The sequence below is a fragment of the Molothrus ater genome, chromosome 1 (genome assembly GCF_012460135.2).
Source record: "Molothrus ater isolate BHLD 08-10-18 breed brown headed cowbird chromosome 1, BPBGC_Mater_1.1, whole genome shotgun sequence".
NCBI classification, from domain to species: domain Eukaryota; kingdom Metazoa; phylum Chordata; class Aves; order Passeriformes; family Icteridae; genus Molothrus; species Molothrus ater.
Genome location: NC_050478.2, coordinates 87,731,334 through 87,746,821, shown reverse-complemented (window position 1 = coordinate 87,746,821; position 15,488 = coordinate 87,731,334). Strand labels below are relative to the sequence as shown.

Below are 15,488 nucleotides of genomic sequence, written 5' to 3'. Positions count from 1 at the left end.
AAACTAAATTTGCCTGTTATTTCTGAAGAAGGCAGATACTGTTGTGAAAACCAGTGAGAAAACTGGCATTCTGTGCTGTAAATGAGACACAGAAGCAAGCACTGAACTGTGAGAAAACAGAATACCAGAGAGCTGCGTGTTAATATTTCGATCTATCCTGGGTGCTCTATCCTATTCCCATCCCATTCCAGCCAGCCTCGCTTCTCATATTTGAGATCCTGCTTAGGGTATCTGGGAGAAGTTGTTAGAGATTCTTCAGTTGTAATAAAGGGATTGTTCAGTTTTAATAGCCTTGCCTAGAGCATGTTCAGCTGCCCTATGGGGGGGACTGTGTGTGCCCTCCAATTCCAAGGTGATATGATTTGCCAGGTACATGTTGTGACGGGGCATATTCAAAAAGAATGAACTGATCAGAGCTATTACCTGGTCAGTTTAGTGTCTGTTGTTAATCCTATGGAAGCTGTAGCTTCTCAAAGACCCCAGTAATTTTGTTATGTGAGCAGCAAAAAAAGCAAATCCGTCATTCAACCAAAATGATGAATCTATAACAAAGTTGGTGTAACTCTATGGCCTTCCATTAAAAAAAAGAAAGATTCACCAATAAAGAGAAATTAGATAGGTAAGCAATGCAGAATACATTAGGATGTACATAATAGAAGTAGCTACCAGCTGAGTGAGCAGTTAGAATACATACAACAGATAAGAGCAAGGAAAACAAGTAGTCAGAGATTGAGTCAGAGGAAGCAATGGTGAAGTGCTGATTCTTTTATTTGTTCAGTAACTTGATCACCCAAGTTAACAGAAGTATTGAACAGAGAGCTAAATACCACATCTGGCTTGTTCAGGCAGTAGAAATATGGAAATGACAATAACAGTGAAGAGACAAGGTAATTAAGAAATAAGAACAAAGTGTTATTGAAGGTGGGAGTAATTGACTGAAAGGTTGAAGAAAAGCTGGGAAAATTGAGATGCAGAAAACTCATTTCCACCTTCCTGTTTTCCTTTAAGTTTTTCTGTACTTAAAAGAAAATGTATTGTATTATGTTATGGACAAGAATAACATTCCTAACTGCTGGTATATAGAGGCAACCTAAGGTCCTTCACAGTCCAAATGTTATCTTTTAGCCCCTCCCTTTGGGAGATGGTGGGAGAATGTTTCCAGATGTTTCAGAAGAGTTGATGGGAGCTGACAATACAAGAGCAGCTGGGAGAACATGTCAAAGATGGAAAAAAGGGATATGAAAAATAGGAAGCTTTACTTCTCTGAATATATGTCATGAAACTTTGGAGAAAAGGGTTCATTTGGGGGTTTTGACAATAGTAGTTTCAGAGAAGAAGTGAGATGCTTTGATCTTTGCAAGTTCTTTTAAATTTCAATCATCTTGTGTTCTCAGGATTGTGTTAGTCAAAAAAATTTATTCAGGCTACCTGGATTTTTAGTTCTGCACTAGTCCTATTGATAATGTGTCCTTGTATCACTTTTTAGGAAGAGGCTTACAGGCCAATTGTTTTTAACAAATAGTTACGTTACAAGGTCGTGGAAGAGCTAGTCTTTGTAATAGTATAATGCAGGAAAGAAACTCTAATTTGTGAAGACTTTGAGATCTAATTGAGATAAAAATGTTGAGTGAGAGAAGAATTAATGTGGCCGCTCATCTTCAAAAATATTAATTTGAAAGGTTTTGATCCCCTTCTGTTACAAAAGGAGATATGTGGTCTGATCAAAAACTGAAAATAAAGTGACTCCTTGTGCAGTACTGCAGGTTGTTTGGGGGAAAAAAAATAAGGGTTTCAGTTAGGTAGTCACACCTATAGATCCTATATGTCAACCTTAAATGTGCCCAGTAATATGTAACTGCAAGACTGGCAAGCTCAGAATACTCATAATAATCAGATAACTACCAAACCCCTCCCAAAATAGATGAGATATATAAAGAAGGTAAATATCAAGTTAAATTTAGTCAAAGTCATGCATAGTTTTTACAAATAATTCCTTTTCCCTGAAAATTAAACACGTATAATTTTAGTTTGGGGAACTATATTTTCCTTGGTGTGTGATTTTTTAATGCTTGTCCTTCAAGGAAGAGTAAATGTCAGCTTTGTTTACCGTGAACACAGACAGAGGAGTAGGATTTTCTCCTCCCATCCTTGTAGCTCCTCTCCTGTCATTGCTCAGGAAAAAAGGCAGCTGTGGATCTGTTAGTCCTATTCAATAATACTGTCTAATCAGCAGTTTAACTGAACATCCATAAATGTTTTTGTGTTTTCTTTCCTCCACAGAGTCAATACAAATTTGTTTGTGAAGCTATTCTTCGTGTTTACAAAGAAGGATTGGTTCGACCACTGGATTCCAGTTAGCACAGCAGTGAAGGATGATTTTTTTGCCTAAAAAACCTGCTCTTTAAGTAAAGCAAGGGCTTGTTTCTGAAAGCAACTAGAATGGACTAGAAGCCCATGAAAAGACAGATGAGCACATATGAACTGTGGCACTTTAAATTTCTCAAGAAGATTGCTAAATCATGTACAGTATAACAAAGTCACATAAATATATGACAGCAATTGTGTGTAATATGCTTTATTCACATAGACAACCATAAACAATCATGGAAACCTTAACACACATCTTTTACTGCCTTAAAACACCCTTTACTTTGGAAGTTACAAAGTTCCTTGTGTTTCCTTTGAAATAGCAAAAGGAAAACTCCTATTATTGAAATGGTTCATCTTAAGAAGGTATTTAATATATTTGTATCATATGAAAGCTCATTGAAGGTGAATATTTGTAACTTTCTTATTGGGATACTAGATATCCATGGAACTGTAACCTTGACTAAAAGGCTGACGAAGAGCTTTAAAGGCTAATGCATAACTACTGTACACTGAGCTGGAGAAATTTAGTATTCAGTTACCGTAAATCTATTAGTGAGTATGCCAGCTGTTATAATATGCTGCTTAGAAATCACATCTACTGTATGTGATGTGAAAATAATGCTGCAGTTAGGTATTTATGCAGGTGGTACAGTCTACATCTTCTATTGATCAATTTTAGTTGCAACTTGCCCTTTTGACAGTGACCTACTTCATACAGTTTTAGTTATTGCACCCCTTTTCTTCTGTTTCTGCTGTCCATCTCCTTTATAGTTTTCACTGCTGTTTCTATATGTGTACTGAAAACATTTTAACTTAAAATGAGGTTTAATTCTCTGTCATGTTTGTTTCCATGTGTATTTATGAGTTCTCAGATGTAAATGTGGATTAATGTTGCACACAAGTACTAGACTTTTGACTTACTGTATATGCAAAGTAGTCTAATCCAATACTGGAAGAAAAATTACTACTGAACCCATCAAATACGTTGCTGCTATTTCAAGGTGTGAAGCTTACAAGGGCACAGGTGTTGCTAGTGTTCAGATGGCGATAAAATATTGACTTGCTGCCCTCCAGCAAAGCGCTCTTATCCAGCGAAACACGACTCCCTTTTGCAAGAGTTCTCCAGATTTACTGTGTTTCTTGCTTATGCAGAAATGCAGTTAAATTCACCTGAAGATTTACATGGAAAGAAAGAATGAATTTGTACATTGATGAATAATTCACCCTAAGGTACACTGGTCTCTATTTCATTTCAGATGAGAGAATTGGACGTTCTGAACAGTATAACCACATTTGTATAATGTTAAATTATTTTGTGTGTGCTTTTTGATTAACCTGAGATAGTTATTAATTTTTTAATAGTGTTTAAAAATATTCTAAGGGACTGTTTAAAACTCTGTTATTTAAAAAATTAGTCCTAAATAGGGTAAAATTTTTATGGGGCATATTAGCCAGATGTTTATATGTATAAAAGAGAAAATTAGATAATTTTTTTTTCAGAGAGATATATATGCACACACATATTCAGATGTATTTTAGAATTATGGTTTGTATTATGGATATTATCATTTATAGCTGGAGTTTCATTATAGAAACTGTCACAGCTGTACAATATGCATCTCTCATGTTACTGGAAGACTATGTTTTTTTCCCTCAGAAGGTAACTAGAAAGTGCATGTAGGATGAGCTAAATTGCTGACTTGTCTTTTGTAGGCTTGATCCTTTCTCCAAGATTACAATTTTAGCTATAGCTGAAGAGGATGTCTGGTTACTGTTATTGATTAAAAGAGTTTTAATTGAGATGTGCAGAGTAGTTGGCAACATGGAAACCTTCTTGGCTTTGTTAGCTTGAATGGTGAATAGGTTTGTGCTCATCCTCACATAGTGCATTCCAAATTTCACTTCAACTGGAGTTTTCTGTAATATTTTGGATCATTGTCATCTTGCTTGATTGGGCATAGATTAAAAACCAGAAGACTGGTTCACTCTTATCTTGCTAAACTGCATCAGGTAGCTTAATCAGTCTGTGACTCCAAATGTAAAATGATAGTGGACTTGCACATATTCCTTGGGAAGCTTTGTTACCTGTGTGCTTGTCTGTTAAAACATCTATTTTTTTTTGTTTTTTAAGTTTTTCTCTCCCAGGTCTCAGAGTCATCCCTTGCAGTTGGCATGACTTGCACTTAATAGTTTGTCAAGAAGTGAAAAAAGGCAAGAAAATAAATTGTAAGAAAATATTTAGAGCATCTTTGTGACATCTGTGTCTTTCATGGAAGTACTCATTGTTTCTTTGTGGTCAAGGTTATTCCTATATTCCAATTGCTATTTATGTTTCTTCATGTTTAATATGTACTTACCAAAGCACTGTAAATGTATTTCTCGTATAATTCCAGTCTCAAGATACATGATATAGGCTTGACTTGGGTTAGTATGTGTGCATTTAAAGGATGACTGTCATGTTGTGACAACAAATGCTGCTCTTGTTTTGGTAAACTTGGATGGGTTTGGTAATACCATTGGGGAGCTCTTGGATTTTTTTGACTTGTTTGAAATTGTGGCCACAGAGAGAATGCTCAAAGCTATATAAATAGTAATCTCTATAAGTTTTTTGTTTGGTTTGGTTTTTTTTTTAATACCTAGGAGGAAATATTAACTACACAAGTATCTTGTATATTGTGTCCATCTTTATTTCAGTCTTGCTGGGTTTTGCACATGTACCTGTAGGATCCATATGGGAGAATTGAAGGGGTTTTGTCTTCTCTCTGTAGTGTGTGATGACTTTGCACTGAATGAAGTATGCCTTAGATCTGATCTTGCAATGAAAGCATAATTATGAAAACATCTTACTGCCAGCTTTTGTTTTCACAAAAATTAAGAAATCATGAAGATTTAGATTTAAATGGTCAGTTTGGGGGGATTTTGGTGGGAGTTAAAACTCGTGAGCACACAGTTTTTAATTGTCAAGCAGTTGGCAAGTGGTAGAAGATGCTGTGAAGAAAAGATTCTGTATAACCTTCATAAGCATTTTACCCTTGATTTTTCCTGTGCTGGCATGGTCATGAAAATAAGTATTCAAAATGTCTGGTGTGGTGGTGATGGATGAAGAGGGAGCAATGAACCCTTGATGTTTTCATCGCTGTGAAATACACTAACATTTATTTCTGCGGAATTAAACAAATTTTAACTTAGTGGCTTTATATTTGATGTGGAACTAAACTGCCTATTCAGCATGTCTTCAGAAATCTCACAGAGGAACACTTCTGAGATAAAGGTGAAAGGGACAGGTCTTGCTATTTGTTAAAAATAAGAAAAACAACACCCTAAACCATGAATGCCTTTTGTGTAACCAGATGTATGAAATACAAGTCATTAAAATACAACCAAACCTTGAACAGTGGTGGTGTTTTACACAAAAAAAAAAAAAAGTAATCTAGGGGTTTGCTTTAAATTATCCTGTCTTTTAAGTCTTGATACTAAATTATATGCAGTCAAAATGTACCCACAAATTCAGCAATAAGTCTTCATATACACTCAGTTTTTTTCCTTTTTTGGTGCCTCATATTTCCTACTCTGCAATACTTGGTTAAATATATATCTATTTTAAAAGAACTCTAGTTCTGAACTATATAATGAACTTTGCATTGGCTTTATAGTATGATACCTTTTTACAAAAAAGCTCTTCCCTATAGACAGTATTCTTATGTCAGACTAAATGCATAAATGTTCAAAATAGATGCACATGGTTCATATTCAGTCAATTATAATTTAAACATAGTTACTTCACTGATAATGGCTTTATTTTTCTATCCTGAAATGTAGCATTTAAGTGCAAGTTTATTTGATTCTTTCAGCCTTTCCAGAAAACATGTGCTGGGAAATGTTTGTATTTTGATTAGTAACCTGCAAGCAGTCTGCTTGGTTAAAAGCATTTATTAATTGAAGCTATATGGAAGGTAAAGTTTTCATTAAATATTTTGTTCAAAGGCCATGTAAATGATTAATTCATTATATAAAACAATGTTTTGATTATATGGGTTTCTTGCATTTAAGTTCTGACACTGATAGTGCTCAGCCATCTCAAATGGCTGTCTGTTTTAACTGTAGTTTACATTAACAGTTTAAATATACCAGTCTAATGCAATATGATTGAGTTTTAGAGTACTTAACACTGTATAAGCTTCAAACAGTAGCATCTGCAATCACTGAAGCCTGTCATTCTAAAGAAAAAGGAAGTTTCTCCGAATCAAAAGAAGAAGTACCACCTAATATCAATGGATTTAACCATTTTTCAGCTTAGAGTAACTCTGTGACAGTAGCATTCGTACCATTCATATCAAGAGCAAATGTTGAGGATCAGTAATGTTATGGGAAAAAACAAATTGTATGGACTATAAGAGACCAGGAAATATTGTTGTCCTTTTTTTTTTTCTTTTTTTTTTAAAGAAAATACATCTCAAGAGGGGGCATTTTCTTGCAGACTGCTTGACTAAGAGTTGTCTTAGTTTGTGCTTTATTTTGAGTTTAGATGCAGGTTAACCTTTAATTAAAGTTGTATTTAAAATATTAAAGTGTTTATTTTAATAGACATTAGTGAAACACTTCCGTTTACTGTTAACTGTTTAACTTCTGTTTACTTGACTTACCTGATTTTGTTTCTTGGAAATGCCATTGGTTTGCCTTATAAAATTACTTTGAGGTTTCCTCCAAGTGTGAAACTGGCTTTGTCTCAGACAGACAAAATTACTATTGCTTAAGAAAGGAGGTTTTTCTTTCACCTGCTGAAGGGGCAGTGTGGTGTTCAGACCAGTCTCAAACTGATCTCTTTTCTAAACAGTGCTGATAGCAGTGGTAGAAATCATAAAGATATATGGAAAAGCATGTAAGAAATGTTTTCCTTGGGACAGATAAGACCTAGATTTAACTTAAATATAAAAAGAAAAAAATCAAACATTGTGAACATGAAAATGTTTTTAACAGATAAAGTAGAGATCGAAAAGATATTATTTTTTTACTCTTTTTCCTTTAAAACACTTCTGTGAGTGATAGAGAGCCATACTGTTGGCCGTGGGATGTAATTTTTGTCAAACCCACCTAGAAAATAATTTTAAGCGGAACATTTTCCTCATCTATTGATTTGTGCTCTTACGTAACATTAAAAAAAACCTCTTAAATATTTTCCTCTTAGAAACTATATTGTCTGTTTTCATTTGATGTCTTTTCCTGAGACATAAATGAAATCTGCATTTGGCTGGGTTGCCCTGCTGTTGAGGTTGCCTGCAATCCTGTTGAGGTTGCCCTGCATGCTTAAGAGGAAGATGATGCTTTGTTAGGGCTATTTAACCCCTCACCTAACATCACTTACCAAATTAAGTCAGAGTAGCATCATACTTGTATCAGCCTTTTGCAGTATAAACATTTTGTAAACAGTCCTTGGAACTTGCAAGGAAGTGGTCTTGCACCAAGCTAGAATTTAAGCTTTAAAATTAAAAAAAAAAAAAAGTTAATATCTAAATATTCAAGTAAGAAATGACTGTTTACCAAATTCTGTACAAAATATATCTTTTAAAAAGAAAAAAAATAGTTTTTCTTACAAGATGCAAAGGTTAGCTGCTAGAAGTACCTTCTTAGCTGTGGGGGCAGCTCACCTAGTCATAAAGCAAATTGGCTCTCAGCTAGTGTGCAGTGCGGCCACTAAAGCACAGAAAGTGCATCATCAGCCCAAATGCCTCATTATTTGTCAGCTTTCTTGTACATGGTTGGTTGCAATCCTGATTGCAAGGAAGTAAGGAAAAAGGGCTGCCTTCCTTTGGGAAAGAGAAATAGTAAATGTGCAGTAAATCCACAGCCTAGATTGGTCTTAGTGGGGTTGTATTTGTATTATCTAACCTCAGCAGTTTAGTTCAAAGTGAGATTAGGTGTATCTGTATGGGTTTGCAAGGATATCATAGCACTTCATTCCAGAAAACCAAAAAGCTCAGCCCAGCAGTGATAATGGCAGTGGGCTTCATTAGCTTCAGTTAAGCAGCAGGTGAGTGTGGCAGCACTTGGGTTAGTCCTGATCAGGGCCCTTCTAATTCAGAGCTTTGCATACATGATTGAAAACTTGGGGCTTAGCAGGAACTGAATTACTGTCTGTAGAAAATAGGTGGAGAATTAGTAAATGCACTCAAATGTAAATCTATTTCTAATCCCAGTTTTGCAAAATAAATGATGAATACCAGTGCTTACATTCCAATAACCTATGTGGTGAGCACTACACATAATTTATTTAGATTTTCACACTTCACTGTGTAACCTTGATAGAGAAATACAAGGTATATAATGGGGACAGTCCTATAAAAGCTTTAAAAATCTTCCTGCCTTTCATTCTCACAAATAATGTAATGGTTAAAACTGATTACAACTGATATGGAAATGTGTTTATAGTATTGGGATAAATTGCATAACAGTTGGGAAAGCTGAAGTTGTTTGGGGTTTTTTGCAAGTTTTGAAGAAAATTTCACTATTCTAGTCACTAAGCTTGTATTTTCTTAAAAGTTCAGTTAGCATTTTTGTCAGCAAAATCTTGGAAGGGAATATCCATTTAGGGACTCTATCTGAAGGTCTTTAATTTTTTTTTTCTTTTCCCTGAAGCACTCTATAGTTTCTTCTAGCATCTTAGGTGCCAGTGCATTAAAGGAATAAAAGAATGTATTTGATGCATTTGGAAGGTAAGGAAAGATATTATCTTGTACTCTATGCTGTACTTTCTTTAAATCATTTGAAATGTAAATTGATGTTGATATTACAAAGTTTAATTTATTGTTTAAAAGTGTAGACACCTCTTGAATATATAATTTTTCTTTTTTATTTTTATAGGAAAAAAGGGTTGTTTAATGTTTTCAGTAGAGCTTTCTTGGGATTTGGAACTGTTTTGAAAAAAAATATAGCCACCATTTTATGCATATTGGTTATATGGCTAATGGTCAAATAAAGCATTTTTAGCTATATGGTTTTACTGTGGCTTATTCAAAAAGCAAAGAAGAATTACATTTAAAAGTTATTGGCCTTTTTGATAAGAATCATCTAAGAAATCATACGTGGATCCAGCTTGAATTTTATCTAAGCAATCAAGCTTGTATGGGAAGTGTCTGGTCTATAAACCACTGTTAAAAAAAAAAAGAAACCAAGAAACCAAGCAAGTCACAAATTCTTAGGAATATTTCACTTGCAATAAGTTCTATGAAAGAGGATTGTCTTCATTAATTAGGTGAATAAACCTTTGCAGTCATGTCATGCAAGGCCACATAACCATTTGAGTGCAGATTTTCTTTTTTGCTCCTATGTATGAAGTCTGCAGCCTGTCCTTCCTTTTGGGATTTCACATGTTCTCAGGGGACTCACCAGCATGCCTGAGTTATCTTCTACACCGTCTGTTGCCCCATGATGGTGATCATGTTTTCACAACAAATCAGAGCCCAGTGATGCTGTTCTTGAATTATTTCTGTTTACATGCATATTGAAATGCAAGTTCATAAGTTTCAAAATAGAGAACACATTGAATGAAACACTAACAGATGGATAGAGCATTGACCTGAAAATATGTTTGGGATTTTGTTAAGAACTGGGATGGTTGTTAGCCAGCACGTTTTGTGGTTTACAAGGCGTGGCTCTGCCTACTGATTAGTCTTTTCATGCTTGAGGCCAATAACCCTTCATGATGAAGTTACAAATTCAATAAAATCTCAGTGAAAGGGAGAACAAGGCCAAAACCACCTGTCTAGGCAGCTCGGACACAGGATATGTGTGCACGTTGGGATGTCTTACAGGTACACAGCTATTCAAGATGAAGGTTTTGCTGGAAGTCCAAATGAATCCATTTATGGAAAGATGTACTGCTATCTTCATAGCTTGATAGCAAGATAGGATGCAAGAAGGGCCTTTTGGAGGAGATAAGCAGAAGTAAACTCCAAGCTTGTAGCTGTATCATGGCTGATTGCTAGAAGGGAGAAGAGGGCTTTAACTTGCTGAGTGTTACCCGTGATTTTTGGTCATGAAGGTGTTCCATTCCTCCATTACCTTACAAGGTAATCCTTTAAAATCCTTATGGTACTGGCTACCAGAGGAGTGAGGTGCTCCACCAGGGACCCAGGAATGTGGAAGGATGCCTTTACGTAACACAAAAGACTCCTAACAAACAGTCATAGGCAAGAGAACCTCCCTTTTAACAGTCTTGCTTGAATTTGTTACAATTGGGAATATAAATGTCAAATGGCATTCTGCTGTATATATGTTATTTTCATGTCTAGCTTTTTCATGCCTTAGTTCAGTGATATAAGCATTTTCAAGCAGTGAATCAATTTAGCTTATCTTCCTTTTAGTACTCAAAGTAAAATATTTTAACTAATATAATAAAAATTATTAATATCTGGTTTCATGTCCATTTGGGATTTTCTTTTTTTTTGTCAGTCCTAGTACAATGTCATTAAACTGGGTTTCATATACTAAAAAAGAGATATGCAAAGGTGGCATGTGCAAAAGCCAATCTGCTAAGAAAACTTGTTTCTTCGTTTTGAGTGGCAAAATTAAGAGTTCACAATTTGTTAAAATGAACCCTATGAGACTAACTCACTGGGGAGAGTCATTTGGGGAGACTGGGGTCATTGCTGCTGGTCACTAGGTTCAGAGCCAGTTCAGATTTCTAGGTCTATCTTCAGGAATAAGGGGCACCAATGTTCTGCTGGAGCATGATAAAAGGCCAGACTCCTCTGTACACTCCTCTACCCTTGTGTGGCCTGACACTGCTACTGGGGAGCTCAAAGAACTGCAACACTATTTTTAAGCAAAGGTGTTCTGATTTACTTCTATTTCATTGTATTTAGCACCCACCCACAAAAGATGCAGCATCATTTATATCAGGAGCCTTTTAGTCCATCTGTACATCAGCTACAGTTTAAAAAATCAGTTGATTGGCACTGATAGAAAAAGGTTTCCTCAGCACTAGCTGTCTCTCAGTCCCAAGGGTTAATTGCTTAAGGACAGTCAGGTTGCACTGGCACAAATAATGATGTGAGCTGGGGTGTCAGATGGTAATAACAGGGTGGAAAGGTGTGTGAAAACCCTCACTGTATACTTTGATGTAGCCCAGAGTGCTGTGGGAATAGGAGTGCTGATTGCTAATGGGTTTGTTCCTGCTGAAGTGTAAATTTGGCCTTCAGAGCTTTCTGTGTCAGTACAAATGCCCTGTTCTTTTAGACCTGATAAATTCTCATTTAAATACTGAATGTTGCTCCTTACTAAGTGGTTTGTCCTTTTTGAGCATGAGAGTCCTCAGCCCTGATCTGGGTAACTCTGCTCATGCATGTTCATACAAATGTCATGGAAATGTAGTGTAGCTCTTTGCATTCAATTATACAGATTCCAAGTTAGCATGAGGTTGCTGCTTTCAAATGGGGCTAATTTGCTTATGTATAACACTTAAAAGGTTGCAGTGACTCCAGCATTCAGATAACCGTGCCCAAAACTGAAATACATTTTGCCTACAAAGTTACTTGTTGCTGCCTCCTGAGTGGGGGTTTTTTGTGGTTTTTTTGTTTGTTTGTTTTTTGGGTTTTTTAGGAGAGTCAGGGCTTAATTATTTTCATCTGTCCATCTGGTTTGATTTTTCATTTGTTTTGTGATATTTTTTGTGCTTTGTTTCAGGTTTTTTGTTTTGTATTGTTTTGGGCTTTTATTTTAGTTTTAGAAACACTATTACAAAAAAACCTCCCCACATGGTACTGCTGACGACACTTGCATTTTGAATAGAGGATGTTGTTTTCTCCATAAGAACAGCTCTCAGTACTGTGATATTCCATCTCTGCTAACTCAGTAACTCTGCCTGCTCTAACAAATGAGATGTCAATGCATGAGCAAATGTCTAAAGCTGTCTCGGGCACCCAGCTGGGGAACTGCCACCTCTGTAGGAACTCTTTCTTATACAGTGGATATTTCTCCTACTTTGGTAAGAAAATCAGGAACTGAGAAGAAGTAGAACTTCCAGCTGAAGGAAAGTTAAGACTGAACATAGCCTAGATGCTATGCAGGATGCAGGAAATCTACAGAACCCAAGAGTTATTAGACCTGCTGAGGAGGATAAGACTGGAGGATAACCATTTACAAGGATCTCGCTATGCTTCTTTCTCCTCCCCATTCCCCTTGGATTTTTACTAAGGGAAACAGGCTGTCCATCTTCAGTCCCTGTGGCAGGGAGTGCCACAGCCAGTCTGAGCTCCCTTTCAAAATCATCTGTTCCCTCATGGCCTGATGCTGGTTTTTTCCTCTTTGGCCTCTGTTACTCAACTTCACCCTCTATGGCAGCAACTGCTCAGAACTGGCCTGGCTTACAACTCGTCAGCTGTGTAACTGAGAAGTTCCATTTTGGCAAGTGCTCTTGCAGGAGTCCTAAAGATTGGTTTAAATGGCATTACTTTCAAATACTATCTCTTTATCAAGACAGGATAGGAAGGGTGTGTCTAGAGAGAGAGAGATAGATGTGTATGTGAGCACATGTATAGAAAGAGACAACAGAACATTTAAGTGAATAACAAAAGTAGCTCCAAAAATGGGCAGAGAACACATATATTCAGTTTGACATCTCAACCATAAACAGTATTAAAAAGGGTCAGTTTAAAATGAAGCTGGCCATACAGGTAATATAAATAATATGTATAAATAAGGAGTGGGTTTTTTCTAGCATGCTACAGTAGTTTTTGTATTGAAGTAAAAACTTGATTCAAACTATTGAAAAAAAAAATCTGTATATAAACTGGTTTTATTATTTATATGCATAGGATTTTGCTTTTGTAGATTCCTGTAATACATACATAATTTACTACTTCAAGTGACACTGAATCTTGCTTGCTTTATTGCCATCTGCATAAATTGTTTGCTCTTCTGTCATAACAAGGTTATGTAGATTGAGGATTATTTTAAGGGTAATGACTTAGGAAAGTGATTTCCTGGCATTTCAGGGAGTTTAGATGGCAGAGAGCAGGGAAAATAAAATACTTTATGTAGCAATGATTACATTCAGTGTATATTCAAGCACTGGTTTACATATCATGCCTTTTGCCCTAATCAAGCCAATTATTATTCAAGTTTGTAATCTGATGCAGTTAGGGTTCTTGATGCTGAGCACATAACTATCAAATGCAATCCCACTTCCAATGAGCTTTTGGGTTAGTGCAGAGGAGGGACAGAACAGTTTATTCATGCACAGTCAACCAAGCCATGGTATATAAGGAAACAGAGGTGTGACACAAAGGTTAAATATAGGAGAAAATAACTTCTTTAATAACTGCTCAATTACAGAAATGAGGCATATATAACTTCAGCAGATATTTGAAGAGCAGAAGTTTAGCTGTGTGAGCTGATGGAACTACCAAAGCATCCAAGTGCAAAGGAAATGATACCGCATGGAACCTGGATTATCCAAGTATAGCAAGCAAGAGAGCATAAAGTCATAGAAACTGGAAGTACAGCACTGGCAATGTGCCTTGAGAGGAAGCCCTCAGTGCTTTCTGCACAGAGCCTTTCTGCAAAGATAATTGAAACCCTGGGCACAACCTTGTTCTCACTGTGTTCCTGTTGCTTCACAGAAATTGCTCCTTCATGGAATTGTGCTAATTGTTTAAAATGCTTACAGAAAAAGGTCTTGGTAGATTTCATGCATTCCCTGTTGGGGACAGGGAGGATGTAGGGGAGGATGTAGCTAGAGCTGAAGTTCAGCAGAAGAGAATGCATTTTTGCATAGCTTCCCACAGACGAGGCACTGTGTCTTGTTGCCAAGCAAAGTTTGTTTTACAGTCCTGTGAGAGGCAGTAATTTGTATTTCCCCCAAGGTTAGGTGCAGAATCTCATGGCCACAGAGCAAAACTATTGGACGAGGGAAGAGAATTTGAGGGCCAAGTTGTACTCCTCTGCCCATGCCAGGGCTGATGCCAGAATTCCCAGGCTGACTACCAGAATGATTTACTCATATTCCATGAGATGCCCTACCCATGGAAAATACTCTGTGGAGCACAGTACTAGAAGATTTTCACACTAAAATATGATTGGATTGCTGGCTGTGGCTGGTGGCAAGGAAGCAATAGGTTTGGATGGCTGCATCAGTGCTAGGCAGTTTGCAAGATGGAGAAACATTTGGTTATCCCAGGATGAATTTTTCTCACCCAACTCGAGTGTGGCCAACTTGTTATCCTCTCAAAAAGAAGGATTCATTGCAGAGCTGCACTCTGCTCCCCCTCTAGCAGTGATTGTCCCTTCCTTATCCTAGTTTGCTCTCCTCCACCACTCAAAACACATGTGCCTCCCTTGCACATGCAGCATGCATTGCTAAATTCTGGTCATGCTGAGTGGGTAGAAGTGGGTGAGTTGCTGTTGTGCTGGAACAGATGGTGTCTGCAATGCAGCCACTAGTTATGTTCATGTGTTGTAGGAGGTTGCTAAAGGAAAAGGGGAAAATTTGGAATTTTTGTTGAAAAGGCTGGTTAATTTTCTCTTAATTATTTGGATTGAAACAATTGGAAAGTTGAGGTTAGTTTGTTGGGTTTTTTCAGTGGCCAATGGTTTGATTTATTTAGATGATGTGTATTGAGCCAAGGTAACCCAAGGAGGAGAGGAATTTAACCAATGATTTTTTATGTCTTGATAGGTAAAATTATTGAACCACAGTCCACAACTTCCAGGTGTTCCCATCTTCTCCTGTTATGTCCCCATCACTTATTGAAAGCAAGACCCCTAGTCAGGTCAGCTGCCCCTTGTACCATGCCTGCCCAGCCTGGTACCACGGCCTGGAAGCTGCCCACATTCCCTCACAAGGAAAAGCCTGCAGCCACCCACTAGGTTTCTCCTGTGAGTGCCTGAAATCTCTCAGTCTCATGTCCCTCACCAGAACTTCCCCGGGCCTACATGTCCATCCTCAGGCAGCTGCAGCCTGAGAATCTCTTCACCACCTTCTGCCCCCAGGGCTGGCATGTTGTGCCCCTGCCCTCAGAGACCCCCCCACTCCATGTGGGGTGATAATTCACATGTGTTGTATGGTTTTCACAGCTTAACTTTTCTTGCTGAGTGGTGTAAGGTAATTATCAGCCAGTTTC

The 15,488-nt window shown here is 37.1% G+C and overlaps 1 protein-coding gene across 2 annotated transcripts in view; it reads left to right on the top strand.

Moving 5' to 3' along the window:
* Positions 1–6,399, top strand: part of PTPN3 (protein tyrosine phosphatase non-receptor type 3) — a 51,899-nt gene extending 45,500 nt beyond the window's left edge. For both annotated transcript variants that reach the window (XM_036378713.2, XM_036378712.1), the window contains one exon: positions 2,281–6,399. In XM_036378713.2, coding sequence (XP_036234606.1) covers positions 2,281–2,358 — 78 coding nt within the window. In that variant the 3' untranslated portion in view covers positions 2,359–6,399. The remainder of the gene's footprint in view (positions 1–2,280) is intronic.
* Positions 6,400–15,488: the final 9,089 nt, after the last annotated feature.